The sequence below is a fragment of the Cyclopterus lumpus genome, chromosome 7 (genome assembly GCF_009769545.1).
Source record: "Cyclopterus lumpus isolate fCycLum1 chromosome 7, fCycLum1.pri, whole genome shotgun sequence".
Taxonomy (NCBI): domain Eukaryota; kingdom Metazoa; phylum Chordata; class Actinopteri; order Perciformes; family Cyclopteridae; genus Cyclopterus; species Cyclopterus lumpus.
The window spans coordinates 9188609-9206769 of record NC_046972.1 but is presented as its reverse complement, the minus strand read 5'-3'; the positions used below and the strand labels follow the sequence as shown (position 1 = coordinate 9206769).

Below are 18161 nucleotides of genomic sequence, written 5' to 3'. Positions count from 1 at the left end.
CCCACTCCAAACCAGTGAGAAGAGAACAAACAAAACAAAAATGTAGTAAAGATATTGTCCTATTAAAACTGTGTGGGCCAAAATAAGACACTTTTCTTCATCAAGTAGATTTGATTTGAGCCTCTAAACTTTTTCTATTCCTCTTTGAGACGTCTCATCTCCACGAGGAAAGTCTGCCGTGTCAAACTGGTGGAAGTGGCTGCATGTTGGTCTTTTCTAATGGCTGGCCCTCCGTAACACCCACGTGTGCCTGGTGCCAGAGGCACTTTGTGCTCAATTATGTGGCGGTTGAGATGACATGAGACAGCGGCGTGCTTCCCTCTGGGGTCACCACTTTCCCATATCAACACAAGCACTGGGTCAGTCTCCCAGCGACATCCCCCCCACAAACCCCCACCCCTCCCCAGCGCACTCTTTCTCTCGCAGTCTATTCCTCCACCTGCTCCCCGGAGACACACTCATTGTCCCCACGGCTATAAACACTTCATTGAGCATGTGGCAGCCCTGCGTTCCTCAAAGCCCTTCCCAGCGCTCTCATTGGACGGGGGACTGTGAGAAACTCCAACAAGCCCAAGACCCACACATTCATATGGAGATTTGGGCGTATAAATACAGGGCACAGGCAGAAGAGAAGGCAGCTCAGATTCAACTGGCTCTTCGAACCGAGCAGGAACGCGCTGAGTTGACAGCTATGGCACCCACTGTTTTTGGACAAGCAAGCTATCCTAAGGAACACCTGGCTCCTGCTCATAAGGTAAATTGGATTTCTACAAAGTCACATAACTCCCTTGTTGAATAGTGTTCATATGCTATGAAAAAAAGCGTGATTTCATATTCTAAATGATTTTTCTTCTATCTTTTCAGATGAGAAAGCCAATGGTGGAGAAACTGCGCAGAGACCGCATCAACACCAGCATCGAGCAGCTGAAATCTCTGCTTAGTCCTGAGTTCGTCAGGCAGCAGCCCGACTCTAAGCAAGAGAAGGCGGACATCTTGGAGATGGCCGTGTCCTATCTGAGAGTCTGGCAGCATCAGAAGCAGCAGCAGAAGGCCGGCGTGACCTCTGGCCCGATGGCGGGCGGCGACAGCTACTCTCGCTGCGTGCAGGAGGCCGTCAGCTTCCTGTCACACTGCGAGGTCCAGACTCAGGCCCACCGAAGGCTGCTCAGCCACTTCCAGGGCCTGCAGGCGTCCAGCCACGCTCCCTGCACCCTCTCCCCTCCCGGCTCGCCGCTCCATCAGATCAGCTCCGGCAAGCGTGTGAGACAGGCCAGCAGCGCCCTGTGGAGGCCCTGGTAGGATGGAGGCAGCATCACCTCCTCCCAGAGCGAGAGAGAGCGAGAGAGAGAGAGAGAACTAAGTCTGTGAACGTCACAGACAGAAAGTTGAAGACTTATTGAAGTCTGTTTCCTTTTGCTTTGGCAGGAGATTCAATATTGTTGAGTGTTTTACTAGTGTGGCGAAATGGGCACAATGTGCCAGTATTCCTTTGGAAGGACTGAAATAATCAGGTTTTACTAAGTATGTACACCGTGTGTATACACATTATACGCTTTACAATTTAAAGTGCTTACTCTTGTTCCTGTGGGGAAAAAATACTTTTGTTTGTTTGTTTTGCAAACGTCACTGAATTGTCGTGTTGTAACACCCACATGGGGTTGAAACTATTGAAGTGTCTGAGACACTGTTTGATTTATGTGTCTGATCTACTGTCTGTCTCTGATACTAAGTATCAGTGACAGATACATGGCATCAGCTTGGTGCTGATGAATCAACAACATCCTTTAATTGGATCCTATGGATTCATTTTTACTGTAAATCTTATTATGATTATACTTAATTATGACTATGTGTAACCATTATTTGGCCTATGTGTACCTGTTTACTGTTCAGTTTTCATTTTCATAATGGATGTGTGAATACCTTTTATAAAGGCATGTTATGTTGACATCAATCTGTTGAATTGCTTCCTTGAGAAGTGTGCCTTTGAACTTGAAAAATAAATGGGAAACTTCACGAGAAGTTTTACAAGCATAAACAATACTGGCGTCTTTATTTTCTCAGAGAACTGCAGTGCTGAACAAGTGTAGGTCGTGTTTTAGTGCTGACATCAAGTCGTGAATGATTGAATGAGTTGACGAGGAGAGAAGGTAGAGTTTGTGTTCTGGTCAAAGTTTGGAAAAATAGACATATATCCATTCACACAGAGAGTGTATCAGCACAGCACTCAACTAACAGCAGTTCCACAAGGGTGCCTTGCTCAAGGGAACAACACCATAGAAATCAATGGATAGATTGAGAGTCCTGGTAGAGGAGTCCTGTAGCACTCTTTTTGGATAATTTAAAAAATGTGCTACTTTGTCAGGTAATCATAGCTAACTCTAACTCTGCATAGTCACTTTGTTTGCTGCCATTGAGGCCCGATAGGTCAGTGGAATCATATTTGAACAGAAAACACACTTTAAATGGTTTATTCTGAAGAATTGCATCCGTCAACGCACAAACCAAATTGTATTTATTCTTGTACCAAATAAAAGGCAATATAATAATATATACATGTAGAGGTTCAGGAGCTGAACAGTGGTGCTGCACAAAGTATAGTCGTAGTATAGTTAATGGATGTAAATGTGTGTTTGGAAGTACACTGCTTTGTTTGCAGTATGGATTATACATTTTCCTGTACGATATATCTGAATGACCTAATTGTCCTTCAACAAATGGGATTAAAACACCTGTATGTTCAAAAATAGAACTAATGATGCTCAGGGAAGGTTTTTACTTCACCGACTTTGATCTTCATCGTTGCCCCAGTGTTTCCCACATGGGGATCATTAAAGTTTCATCTCATCTGACCTCACTGGTGCACAGGTGTTCAAACAATTTGAAAAACTGGGGTGACACCACGTGCACATGACCCACTTCTGTTGTGGCGGTGGTGACATGCTGTCTAGTGGTTGAATTATGTCTCGACTGCCACAAAAGTCTTTCACAACTATTTGTGTGTGCAGAAGTTGCGGAGAATGTGGCATGCATGGGACTTTCTCAGGGTCTAGTTGTCCAGGCCAGATGGTCTGGCTGAAGCTGCCTCCCCCTTCAACAGGAGATCAAACACCGTAGCTAATGTGATGTGTAACAAGACACACTTCTATTGTTCCCGTCTCTGGGCCAGTGAATAGGCACCGAGTGTGGGAAACGGGAGATATCACACTCACAGAGAGATGGCTGACGGGAAGCCGCTCTGCGCCGCCGCAGGTCTGAGCAATGGCCGAGACTTTATGGCAGGAATTCAGAGCTCTCGGGCTGCTGGTGGGAGGGGAACTCGTCTTCACACACACTTGTAGACAAAGACCCCCAGCAGCCGTGCAGTGCACACTAACTTTCAGAGGAGGCACAAATTCACACAAACATGTGCACAATGAAATCAATGGAGAGGACAGATAATAGAGCCAAACATGGACGTGACTTGACAGATTTGGCGGTTTCTGTGCTTTCAAATGCTGCGGTGGTGACAAGAAGAGGGCTACAGAGAGGAATTCAGACAGAGAGAGAGATGTTTACTTATAACTTAATGTGAACATGTAGAGAAAGCAAGTACTGGAAATGAATAGCATATGGAAGTAACTACATTTATTTTTGTCTATTTGTAATTATATTATTAGTCATTTTATTTCAGGTTAGTTTGTTCTTTGTCTTTTACTCACTGTTTTAAGTCACTTGAAATACCTCCATTTCATTTATTTCACATCTACAGGTTTCTAAGTGACATATTTGAATGGGTTAGTATTTCTGTTGTGGCATTTCTACTCTGACTAAATGAAGACTGCTTCTTTTAGAATTGTGGATGGATGTCTGAAATTTTAAATCAAAAGAGTCAACACAGCCCAAAGGCAGACAGGCTGCTCTGTGCCAGGCAGTGAAGCCAGTTGACTTGATTTTTCCCAGATGGACCGAGACACAGAGTTTCTGTTTGTCCTGCAACAAAAGATCAATTAACATTCCCAGTGGAGCATTGAGGAGCGGCATGGCTTTTGTAGCTCATTTACCCTGATGTTGAGGACTGGTGGGAAACTGGGGAGACAGGACTACTCACACTGCACCCACAAGGCCGGCTTCACATCTGGGGCCAGCCAGAGAGGAGGCCCTCAGAGGCACACTGCCAGCCCGCTCATAATGCCATTGACTTGACTCTAATTTGACACAGTTCCTTTACAACAGGGTCTGCTGACCTTCAGGGGAAGTTAGAAAAGAGCGCATTGTGATAGATTGCCTACATTTTTGCACAGAACTAAGTGACTAAAATGTGACAAAAAACTACAATAATCCAAATGTGATTTGTCTCAATGTTCAAATACCAAAATAACTCACAGTTCTTTTTCAAATAAATGATAGACTTATCAGTAGTATGAAGGGTGCACTCATACTCAAATGTATGTTATGTCATACAGGTGTCTCTCACACTAGCGCCTGTGCTTGGGCCTCTTGAGAGTATATTTTTGTACAGTAATATAAAAGCATATTGTTTATATTCATAACTTGTTACCATTAATTGCCTTTGTGTCTCTCTTCAGATTATTGCAGTCTTCTTCACACGTCACAACCTAACACAAGGAGACACTAGTAGTACACTACTAGTTTCCACCTGTTGGAAAAGCAACAGGTGGAAAATCAAAATGATCACCTGCAGCCAGTTGATGTCACTCGTTAACGTTGACAACCTCCCTACCCACTCCTTCCTCTCTCTTGTAGTTTATCTTTGTCGGTTTCAACACTGTGTCGCCTAATTGTGGTCAACCTGCGACCAAAAACAAAGATTATTTTTCTGTTCACCCGTTCTTCTGAAAACAACATTTTCATATATTCAAATTCTCTAGTCTGCTAACCTTCAGATACATGATAAAATGAAAGCCTTTATAGTGTTTTATTGCAGTGAAGCATTTGGTCCTTAATTGCAGTTATCCCCCTTTGAAGGTACCCACTTGTGTGTGCCTAACATTACATTATTTTACATCTACAAATGTAATTTAGACCTTCAGTCCATGATCAATTCTCAGATGACCGCTTGATAACATATTAATTACCTGTTGCTTATCTTGGGAAACATGCCACGCACAGATACATGCTCCCTGAGTTATTGACATGTCTTCCATTGTTGTGCTGGGAGTCCCACTGGTCAGAGTGTGGGAACCCCAGCCCTGCCTGAGCCACATGGCTTTGTTATGCTAATCTCCCAGTATAAAATGAGGAGCAGCCCCTCCAGGGGCATCAGAGCTAACACTGCAGTCCATGCTATCTTCACCTGCACAGACATGGCTCCTTGCTCATCCAACTACTCCTCTATTCACCACATCAGGATCTCTGAGAAAGAAACCATCAAAGTAAGTATACTGCAGAGGCGTTTAAGGGCTTTGTGTCAGCTTTTATGGTAAAAAATGTACACATTGTTTATTGCTGATTTCAATCACAAGCTCACCTATTTGTCTCCACTTCCACAGATGAGAAAACCTATTGTGGAGAAGATGCGCAGAGATCGCATCAACAGCTGCATCGAGCAACTGAAGATCATCTTGGAAAAGGAGTTCCACAAGCATGAGCCCAACTCCAAGCTGGAGAAAGCCGACATCCTGGAGATGACTGTGAGCTTCCTGAGTCAGCAGCTGCAGTCGGGCCTCTGTAAGAGCGACAGCAACCAAGGCTACTCTAACTGCTGGAGGGACTCTGTGCACTTCATGTCTGCTGGATCCAACACAGAGGCCTCTGTCACTCCTCTGCAGGGCCTCCAGCAGCCGAAGCAGCAGCTCCATCAGGCCCAGAGAGCCGGCAGCTCCTCCCCAGTCTGCTCCACCCTCAGGCCCACAGTGCTGCAGGGCAGCAGCAGCAGCAGAGGCCCAGTGTGGAGGCCTTGGTAGAGACTTTGACACACAGACACTCAGACCTGAGGGGACTCTCCCTCACTATGTAGGAAATATATTTCCAGCCTGCTCATTCGTGACGGGTTTCCTTATTGTCTCGTCACATTGATGGACAAGTAGTTAAGCGCGAAGGCTCTCACTTATTTGAAGGTTGTTGTGCTTTAACTTTGATTCACATTTGATGTTTGCTTTTCCTTTGTGTTTAAAGCTGGAGGTAGATTTTGAGTGATCTTGTGAAATGACTGTTTACTCCAGTGGAGTTTATCTTTGGACTGCTTGATTTAACGGTATCTGCCATACTGTGTTATACTGACAGTTGCTGTTGAGAATATTTCTCTTCTGTTGTGAATGATCTATGCCAAATTGTATGTATGAAGATGATGATGATATTGTAAATGGATATTCATGTTAACATTTTTGTAGATATTGCTGTTTTGCTATCACATTTAGGCTCTTAAAACGCGTTTCTAACATTTGTATGACAATTACAAATAAAAAGATACAATCAAGAAATCCAGATTTTTTGATTTCACATACGAAGCATTAATATTCCCATTGTTATTTGGAAATCTGTTAAAATGTCTCTTTATAATAATAACTTGTTTTTAAAATAAATATAATGTTCATACCATTTTTGCATATTTTAATGATTAACTTTAAAAATTGTCCTAAGTTTGTCATAATTTTTGAAAATGTCACATGTTTGGTCAGATAGCAACAACTTTCAGAATGCTTTTAATATTTAACATTTTAAGTTTAACAGTCTTGCTTAGACTTAGTATACTAGTACAGACATGTTCCTCCTATCGTTACATAGGAAACATGAAAGCATTAAAAAAAATGTAAATCCAGAACTCTTTCCAAGAATAAAGAAAAACACATTAAGACAAAAGCAAAGTGTTGAATGGGCTTGCAGACAAAATAATATCTTTGACTAAAAGCTAAGAAAGTACCAGTTGGAATTTTATAGATTTCCATATGTTTTTACCTATTGTTTGCATTGACTAAAGAACTGCCTGGCTGGCACTTCTTGTACAAAGCATCACAAATTAATCAAATTAATGATGTAACAACTTTTGGAGCTTTTTCATTTAAAAAGAGTTGGCAACACTGGGCTTGGTTTTTAAATTGGATATTCATAATCTAGTTTACTCTTGCTGGTTTCTCCAACGTTACTTACTCAAGTTTCAAGTTTGGGTAAAAAGTAACATGTGTTTCACGATTATCCTATTTCCAATAAACAGAATGCATTCGCAATACTGCACAACAAAATAATACACACCATAGACAAACGACCTGCATTTAGTCAAATACTTTCTTCCTTTATTAAAGGCAAATAAGTCACAACCGACAAGTTCAGCAAACCACTCTAAAAACGTGACATACATTTGAAACTTCAGAACAAGTTATTGAATATTATTTTCAGTGACAAAAAGGAACAGGAACATATACCTCACTGTGAGGCATGAGGACACTGTGATATTGTTTCACTAAAAGAAGCACTGTTGCTCATGTGCTGTGAATGATCTCCAGTGTGAATTGGGGATTAAGAGGATAGAATCCCTCTTATGTATCTTTCATCAATATGATGAAACACTAAAAACACTCACTAACATCGTGAATGAGCAGGCTGGAAAAATATTTCCTACATAGTGAGGGAAAGTCCCCTCAGGTCTGAGTGTTCCACATTGCATACAGCTGTCCTTACAAAGTACGTACAGTATGCATTCAATTGGGACAAGCTACTTCGTCCTAATGCTACATGTTTGACCCTCTTGCTCATATGCCCGCTCCGCAGCCGGGGGTTCAGAGTAGCCAGAAGAGCATGCTGGATGCATACTGCAACATGTGAATGGATGAAGTAAGACATCCTGCTATATTTGGCATACTGCATTTGACATTTGATGCATTGGGACATACTAAATCTGTTTCTATATAATATAATAAATATGATGGTAGTATAGGTATTGGAATGCACAGAAAGTCTCTACCAAGGCCTCCACACTGGGCCTCTGCTGCTGCTGCTGCCCTGCAGCACTGTGGGCCTGAGGGTGGAGCAGACTGGGGAGGAGCTGCCGGCTCTCTGGGCCTGATGGAGCTGCTGCTTCGGCTGCTGGAGGCCCTGCAGAGGAGTGACAGAGGCCTCTGTGTTGGATCCAGCAGACATGAAGTGCACAGAGTCCCTCCAGCAGTTAGAGTAGCCTTGGTTGCTGTCGCTCTTACAGAGGCCCGACTGCAGCTGCTGACTCAGGAAGCTCACAGTCATCTCCAGGATGTCGGCTTTCTCCAGCTTGGAGTTGGGCTCATGCTTGTGGAACTCCTTTTCCAAGATGATCTTCAGTTGCTCGATGCAGCTGTTGATGCGATCTCTGCGCAACTTCTCCACAATAGGTTTTCTCATCTGTGGAAGTGGAGACAAATAGGTGAGCTTGTGATTGAAATCAACAATAACCAATGAGACATTTGTACGGCACAGGCTGATGCAAAGCCCTTTAAACCCAGTACTCACTTTGATGGTTTCTTTCTCAAAGATCCTATTGAGGTGAATAGAGGAGTAGTTGGAGGAGCAAGGAGCCATGTCTGTGCAGGTGAAGTCAGCAGCTTCTTCAGGCTGAAACTGAAAGCTCTGATCTCTCCGGAGGAGCTACTCTTCATTTTATAGAGAGTTATTAGCATCACAAAGCCACGAAGGGCTGGGAATTGTAACAATGAGACACACATCAATAACTGGGAGGTGAAGCAATCACAGGCTGAACAGTAGAGATAAAACCATTCCCAAGATAGTAAATCAGACTGAGAATGATGTGCTGTCAGTCTCTGATCAGGAGCTGTTGCTTATCTTACACTCCAGCCACACCGGGGACCACAGGCAGCATCTCATCATGTGCTCCAAGGGAATAATTAAACAGGATTTAATGCATTGGTGGCATCCAGGGAAAAGGTATTGAAAGTCGGCATGTTATTATTGATTGAATTGCTCGTGTGAAAATAAGACATTTCTTCAAATTATTACACTAATTTTGATATTTAGGACTTTTGCTGATTTTATTGCTTCAACAAGCTCATCTTAGTCTACATGAGACATGTTTGTTTACACAAATGAATAATTATATGAGGACTTTAATGATAAATGCAATATTATTGAATCAAACAACTAAATCTGCACCTGCAGATTTATAATGGCATCGAGATATTGTCTTGTGGACTGTGATTTGTTGTTCACAGTGTTTGTTTGTATCTTTGGTGTCCTGTTGCAGAAAGACAATGCTGCTCAGACGAACATACCAAAAGCCGGAATGACGCTTCAAGATTTTGATCTCCAGATGAAACGCAATCTTTGAATATTGTGTGTTGATGAATATTAATTTTCCAAAATTAAATGGATCGAGAAGCTTGTCAAATGAATTCCTGAGATCTTCCCCACAGCACATTGCTTTGGTTCTTGTTGTGCTCACAATAAAACTCCTGCTTGTTCAGCTATGGCACACTTCTATTGTTGACCGAGGGTATTAAGCCGTGAGTGGACAGAGAGACTGTGGGAAAACCAAGCTCAGACTCTACTCACACATCTACTGGTCAATAGCCCTGACCTCCCAGCCACAAAAGGCCTTTTCATCTCTCCTCTCAAACAACAGCCAACAGCAGCAATGTGTGTGTGTGTGTGTGTGTGTGTCTGTGTGTGTGTGTGTGTGTGTGTGTGTGTGTGTGTGGTTGCACATACACACATACACACAATTGTGCATTTATTTGATATGCAATGAGAGTTTACGTCATGCAATACTAAAACTTTTCTTACTGTGACCAGCTGCCACTTGTTGTCAGATTCCTATAAATAAGATCATGTGCACTTGCTTTGTTGACCTAAACCAACATTTATAAACTATAAAAGCACTACATGGCTTAAACAAATAAAAAACTAAATGTAAAACAACATACACATATATTACTCTATTCTGAAAACAAGTAAGAATTCCTCAGAAACATAACATGGTCTCACACGAGTGGACATTTTCCTAAATCTTTATAAAAATGCATTAGTGTGGCAGTCTCTAGTACAGCCACCAGGGGCGCTATTGATCCCCTCCAACATACATGCATCCATTAATTTGGTGTCATTTCTTATAATTATGATTAATTAGTGGTGGTGGCTGACTGCATGCTGGTGGCTGACTGCATGCTGATTAAGCTGTCAATATGTGTTTGGTTCAAATCAATGGAAGGAAATCTGAATTGTGCCTATACTACCATAATATTTAGAATGACAGAAAGATGGAGTATACCAATACATATACTGTATGTCAAATGCAGCATGCCAAAAGTACCAGGATGTCCTACTGCATCTGGTCGCATTTCGCCGTGTGCAAATCAGCATGCTTTTCTGTCTATTCTGACCCACAATCCTCCGTGCAGCCAGATAAATGTGCAGGAGGGTGCAATGCTATGAGGAAGTAGTACGTCCCAATTGAATGCATACTGCATTTAACAGTACACGCTTTGTAAGGAAAGCTGCAGTATGTCTTAAAAGAAGAAGAAGAAAAAAAGAAAAAGCATGTTTAGCAGTCATTTTGATTTGTAACAGTCCGAAAAAATGAAAACAATAAAGTTAATGATGGCTGAATTCCGTTATGTTGCGTCAGTGTCAGGGTGATGTAATTATACACTCGTATCCTGGTTTTGAGACTTATCCTGGTTACGTTGAACATGAGAAACCATAATAGTATCCAGGTTTGTGTCATGATTTCTTAGCATCTGGACGAGGTGTTTGTATGATGCCACAGTATCTGGGTTCATTTGGAGTACTCTGGATAGTGTATCTTTCTGAAACCCGAAAGAATGATGTTTACATGCACACCCCATCACTGTCACACTGTCATGGCGTTCTGGGATACTTGAATAGAACACAGCCATTACTAATGTTTTATTTACACCTTTTTTACAAAATGTCTGCTGTGGGAAAGGCTTATTGACTCCCTGATGTTTTTTAATTTGATTGTATGATGTATAGCACAGTGTTATTAAGGGACCTGGATTCAGCTGAACAGCAAATGACTAGAGCTATATAGTAAGTAGTCAAATTAAAAATGTATTGTGATTAAATCTAGTTATGGATGTCCAAAGATACATAGACAAAGTTGATTACGGTAATTTATTTTCCTCCTACACAGACCAATCAAGTACAATTATTTGTACACGTAGAATTCATGTTTTAAACTCAGTTGTTAAATACATTTCATTTACATTCATCTATTTTTCGTCAACTGAAATTACAGTCCTCATTGTTTGCTCATGGTATACATTTGAATACAGTTCTGGAAATGGGCATTAGTGTTCATTTGCGGCCTCAGGGCAATAATATACATTTTGGGCAGGAAGTAGCCCCCGAGGAAGGCCACGACACTGAAGAGTATGGCGAACACGTGCGCGGCCTTAGTGAACGGGCCTCTGCTGATGAAGTAGACAGTGAAGAAGCTCATCCAGGAGATCATGTACACCATGATGCTGAAGGTCACACACTTGGCCTCGTTGTAGTTGGCTGGCAGGTCTTTGCCCATGTAGCTGAAAGAGAAGCAGAGGACACTGAGCAGTGATACATAGGCGAGCTCAAGGCCTGCAACAGGTGAGAGGGTGTTACTGCACTCCAAAATAATGCTGTCCTTGTAAAAGTCAAGATCCTGAGAGGGCTGGGGAGCCTCCACAACCACACGGATTACAGAAATGAGCAAAGCGGTGGCGGACACTAGGAAAATGGTATACTCTGGTCCGTGGTTTTTGGCCCACTTGTCATATACTGGCGGCAGCTTGGAGGAAAATTTAAAAATGCAGACGACCTGGAGCGAGCGCACTGTAATGCAGGCTAGGCACACAGTGAAGCTGAAGATGAATAGAAGTTGCTTGAGGATACAGGTCAGAGGAGACGGCTGGCCAAAATGGCACAAAGAGCTCATTGCAGCAGCAGTCAGGGCTGCCAGCATCAGGAGGCAGGTGCGGCCTCCGGCAGACTTGGCCACGGGCGTGTTCAGGTTGAGCAGGAGGATTATTGCGGCGCTGGAGGTCATGAGAAGACAGGCGGCCAGAAAGAAGAGCAGGGCGATGGAGAGGGGGGCGTCCCAGGCGAGCAGCAGGACAGTCCTGTTCAGACACTGCACGCTACTAGGAGGAGCCCACTCCTTCGTCAGACACGGCTGGCATGTAGTGGATTCTAAGGAAGAGAGACAGCATCGATGTTAAAGCTGGGATGTTGTTTGACAATAATTCAAATTAGAAAATGGTGCGTTGTCAAGAGAAAATGTTATGGTCTAGAGAAGAACGTTTTTTTCGGGCCTTTGTTAGGCAAAGTGTGTGTTTGCATCCCCTCAGCGCCTGTGTCAGGACATAGTATGAGTAGTCAGCATCACCTGCTGGACAACCTCAAGCACAACAGCTGAAAAATACTGCTGTGTTGGAGTAATGGTCATTTTGTTCCACTAAATCAACAGGTAAAAATCATAAAGAAAAAGATTGCATTTGATTAACTCTTTACAATCACCAGATTAAATCTTTGTCTTGACTGGTGCAGCGGGACATCTGTCTGTCTTGCACTAAAATTATATTTTTGTATATCTGGATATTGGATCTACACTTTCTGTTTAGTTTTATTTGCTTTCCCATTGTACAACAACCGTCATCACATGCTTCCCACATTCACTCCACTGATAATGTTGGATTGGGTTGAATAATTAGTTGCAAAATTCTGCATAATACTCTTAATCCGTACAAACTAATTTGTCACTTTGTCAGTTAGTCCGACGCAGAGCAAAGATCTCATCTAAGAAACACCTTTACATTGACCCTCTCTGTTGTTGTTTTTTGTCTGAATACTTTTCCCGTACATTGACTTTTTTATGTATGTCTTTAAGTTACCACTTATATTGAGAAAAGTAGCAGAGGGGCAGGCCTGGCAGTCGAAGCAGCATGTGTGTTGCCCTGTCAGCAGCTTCTTGTGGCCTCTCGGGCAAGGCGGAGAGCAGATGGACAGCGGTACCTAGACAGAACCAACAGGGTTCAACAAAATAATATTTAATTTACTCTGAATCGACATTTTCATTTTAATGTCTGATTGTTATTACTTGGATTATTTCCCTTTCAAAATATATTAAGCCGGCAGCTGACAAACACTTTATTCGAGGTGGAGGGAAATGGGTTCAGTTCTCTTTGAAATGAGAAATGAATATTCTGCATAATTTTTGCACTGAATTATATCAGAAACTGAAGAGTTTTAAAGATTTACACACAAACACTTTACTCAAAGATACTCCAATAGGTCGTACTGGTTTCGAGGCTCCTGTGTCGTGCCACTCAATTCGATCAGCATCAACTGTGAGCTTAATGGGATCTGGGCTGAAGGAGCCCACCTCTTTGATTGAGCAGTCAGTCCCCCTCCAAGCCCAGCAAATGATGTCATATCCTGTGGGCGGGTCACCATTCATGTCAAAGTGCACAGAAGTGTTGCCCAGATAGAATTGCACCTCCTTAAGCCACCAGAGCAGCTAAGGTGGAGAAGAAGAAGGAAACATCAGTGCCAAACAATCAAAGTGGTTCTAAAATATGTTCTTCTTTGCAAAAACACAAGTTTACATCTGCTCACCTCCCATGGATACACCGTCTTCCTTTGGCACTCTCCAGAATCACAACCAAGTGCTCGGTGCAGAGCATGAGCCACAGCATACACTGCCTTATACACGTTGAAGGAGGAGGTGATGTCATATTTCTCCAGAGAAAACTTCCCCCTGGCGAGACTGTACAGGTCTACGCTCTGTAGACATTCATTGCCGGAGCTCACGGTAACATTAGAGACTTCCTGGGTGTCAGTGTGTTGCTTTGAAGCCTCTGCTACTTTTCTCCCAAACTCCTCAAAACCAGATATGGATTCATTTTTGACGGATATGCCGAGCACAGTGCCGATTGTGTGGATCCCAGGTATCCCTGAAATGAGAGTAGACGTTGACCAGTCCTCCGTCCCAATCCACACCTTACCTGTCACGTTCTGCTCAATGACAAACGGGAAGAAGTCTCGGACTTTTGACTTGCTGGAGAAGACCACAATGGTGTTGACTTTGGTCTTCTGTATGCTTTCCACAATGTTCCTCATGGTCTGGAATGTGTCATCTCCGTACGAGGGGATGACTCCTTGGTATGCGATGCAGATGCCGTAGTGTGGTGCTTGCTTGAACAGGCTTTGCATGCCCGCCAGACCATAGGAGTTGTCACTGCCTAAGAGAGCGATCCAGGTCCAGTTGAAACGTCTCAGAAGCTGGATCATAGCTGCCACCTGGTTCTTGTCACTTGGAATTGTGCGTAAAAAGGCTGGATAGATGTTCTTGTTGCTCAGCATTTCATTTGATGCTTCATAAGAGATCTAAAAGAAAGGAAGTGCCTTGAAGGAATGACGTTGCATTGTATGGATGCCTTTTCATGTCATGTGGAATATGCGATAATTCTAGGGCCATGATTACAACTTTCCAGGTAATAACTTACTTGTGGTACAAGATAGGCCCCCAGTAAGGCAGCTGGGGTAAACGTTTTGCTGCTGCTGTCTGGCCCGATCACAGCCACTGCCTTTTGCCTGTTGTAGTTTGTGTCCCCCTCTGTCTCAGCTGTAGAGGGGCTCTGATGCTGCTGCTCCAGAAGGTCCAGTGTGGCCAGCATACTGGCAGATACGGAGCAGATGTCGTACATCTGGTAGCCCAGCTTCACCCCTGGTAAAAGAGCCTGCGGGCCGGTGCTGTTGTTGATTTCTTCCACAGCAAATCTCATGGCTTGCAAAAGGTAAAATCCATGTTTGTTGATTTTACCTCTACAAAAGATAACATGGTAAAGGGGAATGTAAATGTACTTGTATATTTATAGGGCTTTTCTAGTCACCCATTAATACACTGAAGGCAGCCTGCCCATCAGGACTATCTAATCACGTATACCCATTCATACACTGCAGGAACAGCTTGTGGGAGCAATTTGGAGTTAAGCATCTTTTCCCACGGACACATCGATATAGATTAACGGAGCTGGGGAATTGAACTGCTGATCCTCTGATTGAAGGCCCTGCTCTACCACTGAGCCACAGTCTAAAATAATTAAGACATAACACGTCAAACAAAACATTTTAAAGATAACAATATTTCGGTTGATTTTATAGCCAGACTACCAGTGAGATACTTTTGATTAGTGGAATTGGAAATGTGCTGTGCAGTAAAACTCACTCATTGCATGGACTCAAAGCAGGAAAAGCAGCACGTAGTTCTTCTGTGTAATGGAGAGGGAAGAGTCCAGCGAGTAAGAAGTCGCCTTGGAGCTGCATCCCCTGTCCCTGAGATATGTAATCCAGTTTCCCATCAGCCAACTGTAGCATCAGCCAGCCTACAGAAAGAAGACCAGGAAGATCCATACTTCACCTCCACACACTGCTGTTGTGGAAGCTTCATGTGCAAAACGGATCAGGGCCTGTTTTGTAAAGGGAGGGACGATCACGTTTGCATCTTTTCGGGGAGTGTTAGTTGAGTCAAGAGTATTTGCATGTCAGATTTGTTTGTGTGACTGTAGAGTTTCCCTCCCATTAAAATATATCGCATAAATGTAATAAACCATGAAAAGGGAGACCAGTGTTTTTTTTCTATTAATCTTTGACAAGTGACATACAACAGTAAACCAGAGCATACATGGGCACAGTTTGTGGCTCAGTGCAGATATATTAATCATCTCAAGTTGATTTTTCCTTTGTCTTCTGGTAACTTTCCTTCACACGATGAACCTCAGAAGGGTTGATGTTGACTTGGTCCCTATTTGGTATTAGTCACATGCAATAGGTAGTTTATCTTCAAGCCTGTTATTGCCGCAAAGATATTGGTTATAGATGCTATTGCCGTAAATCTGAATGCGACTGTCGCACTGAAATGGCAAAACAACTGTTATGAATTCATTTGTTAGAGCAGTCCTTCCTAAAGACTGGATTGTTGGAGATTTTAATAGGGTCAAAAAATAAATGTGCAGAATTTCTTCCTTAGTCTTTTATAATGTATATCTGCAGTACACCTTTAAACCACATGATAGAGCTTAAATGTTTGTATTGTTCTGATAACAATAGCTTATACCATTGAATCTAATTTGAAAGGCTAGCATTATTGTAGCAGAAATGGCCGTACAAATTTACAGGAATGTTAATCTAGCACAATTCCCCCGAGTTATAGATAAGGACAATTCTGAATAGGGTTTGTCATTAATAAAAAGTGGGTGTTTTTTTTGGTTTCACAACCAAACACGATGAGTTAACATTGCAAATACATAGGGGATTGTATCCACCCATCATCTTTGGCTGGAGCTGATCCAGTTGACATTGGGCAAAGGGTACACTCTGGACAGCTCGGCAGACGATCTCAGGGCGGATATATAGAGACAGACAATTTTGAGTCTTCAGCTAAACTAAGCTGCAGCTCTTTAGACTGTGAACCCGGAGAAAACCCTTGCTGCGAACTCTTGCTGTGAGGCGACGGTGCTGCCACACCGCTGTGCAGCCGGAATGGACAACAATTGTTTTTGTGAGCGAACAACATTAGACGATTAACAACTTTATTAGTAACTTTCATTACTTTATGCTGGTGATATCACATTTTTTAGCTAAACATTTGTTCATAAGAAACAGCTGTTGGCCATGAGCATTTTAAATGAAAAGTAGCTAAATCACATGGAGCTTCACATTTCCTGGACAATTAATCTTTTCAGAGCAGACTTTTTTACTTGTTTTATAGAAGTAAAAGCACAGGAATTACATTTATTTCACTCTCTTTTCATCTTATTAGTCAAAATGTCTGCTTCTGTGGCTTACTGGGAAACTAAAACAGAGCCTTCATTCATTAATTCTATGAGTCACCTGTATTTTACATCTTTATATCTTTATTAAAATGTCCATCATGAGGTTTGTGCAGGTGCAGCTGAATTTGCCTTTTGGTTGACATTTGAGGCTCATTTTGTTAAACACACCTATTGTACTAACACACAATTTGCCTGATGATTACATGTGTGCAGGATCCAATCCCATTGTTTTGACAGGATTATTGTGCATTTTGTCAACCACATTATTATAGAGGCAAATGGACATATTCAATTTCCATGTTTGTACAAACAAAAATATTTGAGTGAAGCATTACACTGTGTAAGCTTTCCTTTTTTCAAGAGAAAACATATTTAGTAATAGCTTATAAAAACCTTTATCATTACTATTTAAACATCTAAGTCAGGCAACTTAAGATAGTGTACATATTTATCCTATATGAATCCTAGAGAAATAGCTGAAACAGTACATTATTAACAAGCAACAGTGATTGGTTTCGGAGTCAATTTAATTGAAAATCTAAACTGAACATAGTTAAAAATTAGTTTATTAAAAATTAGTTTATTAAATTAATATAAAAAAATTACTTCAGGAATGGCTGTCACTTTGCCATTCAGATTTATGTTTTAGATTGGATTTCACTCAAAAAGTGTCATTTAAAAATGATTTGTGTTTCAAATGTGATGTGATTATTATTGAATATTTAATCATATTTATATGGTCCCATTTTAACACAAAAACAAGCTGCTCAACTGTCAGAATGTATTTATTATGCATTGATAGTGAATCCTTTAAAAAATGTTATGAATCTGAAAGAGCCTATGTTTAATCAAATTTAAATATAATACAAAAAACATGAATATTAAGGGAGACTTATATTATGACCATCATGCCCATAAAAATTAGATTATGATAATACACACGGACTATGTTGAATGATATATAAAAGGTGCAATATACTGGATTGAGAGCTCTAATAAAGTAGCAAACAACTATTTAATATGTAGAGATATAGAGGAGAAATCTCTACCTGAGCAGAAAATGAAGTCGCTTCCACTTTGTGTGTGCTGTTATCAGAGCTTCTCCTTGCTTTGTTGACATAGGGCTTCAGGTGAATGTCCGTGCGTGTGAGCTCGCCCCACTGGTTAGCTCACGGCTGCCTGCACTATTGTACCAGAATTCCCGGTTTTATTGAAATCATTGTTGTATATCTGTCCAAATATCATATCAATCATAAAAGTTGAGACCTGATTCTGGGTGCTTTTTTTGTCAACATAAAAAATAGCCGGATAGTCCAGGGACAACATTTACTACATACTCTGGTATAGTTGCGGTATGCACCTTACAAATAACCAAATAACCACTGCAACCATTTTATTCACAATGAATGA

At 41.8% G+C, this 18161-nt stretch overlaps 4 protein-coding genes across 4 annotated transcripts; 2 read left to right on the top strand and 2 right to left on the bottom strand.

Moving 5' to 3' along the window:
• Window positions 1–589: 589 nt before the first annotated feature.
• LOC117733753 (transcription factor HES-5-like) lies at window positions 590–1299 on the top strand. The gene is made up of 2 exons (XM_034537613.1): window positions 590–754; window positions 865–1299. Exons 1-2 carry the CDS (start codon window positions 590–592, stop codon window positions 1297–1299), a joined length of 600 nt encoding a protein of 199 aa, XP_034393504.1.
• A 4007-nt stretch (window positions 1300–5306) lies between these two features.
• On the top strand, window positions 5307–5906 carry her12 (hairy-related 12). Its single transcript, XM_034537728.1, has 2 exons — window positions 5307–5375; window positions 5493–5906. Exons 1-2 carry the CDS (start codon window positions 5307–5309, stop codon window positions 5904–5906), a joined length of 483 nt encoding a protein of 160 aa, XP_034393619.1.
• A 1990-nt stretch (window positions 5907–7896) lies between these two features.
• LOC117733877 (transcription factor HES-5-like) lies at window positions 7897–8487 on the bottom strand. The gene is made up of 2 exons (XM_034537790.1): window positions 8419–8487; window positions 7897–8310 (listed from the first exon to the last, which is right to left on the bottom strand). The coding sequence occupies exons 1-2, from the start codon at window positions 8485–8487 to the stop codon at window positions 7897–7899; spliced, it is 483 nt and encodes a 160-aa protein (XP_034393681.1).
• Window positions 8488–11182: 2695 nt separating this feature from the next.
• Window positions 11183–15298, bottom strand: LOC117733708 (taste receptor type 1 member 1). Its single transcript, XM_034537532.1, has 6 exons — window positions 15146–15298; window positions 14424–14742; window positions 13534–14304; window positions 13187–13435; window positions 12810–12930; window positions 11183–12108 (listed from the first exon to the last, which is right to left on the bottom strand). Exons 1-6 carry the CDS (start codon window positions 15292–15294, stop codon window positions 11183–11185), a joined length of 2535 nt encoding a protein of 844 aa, XP_034393423.1. The 5' UTR covers window positions 15295–15298.
• Between the last annotated feature and the right edge of the window lie 2863 nt (window positions 15299–18161).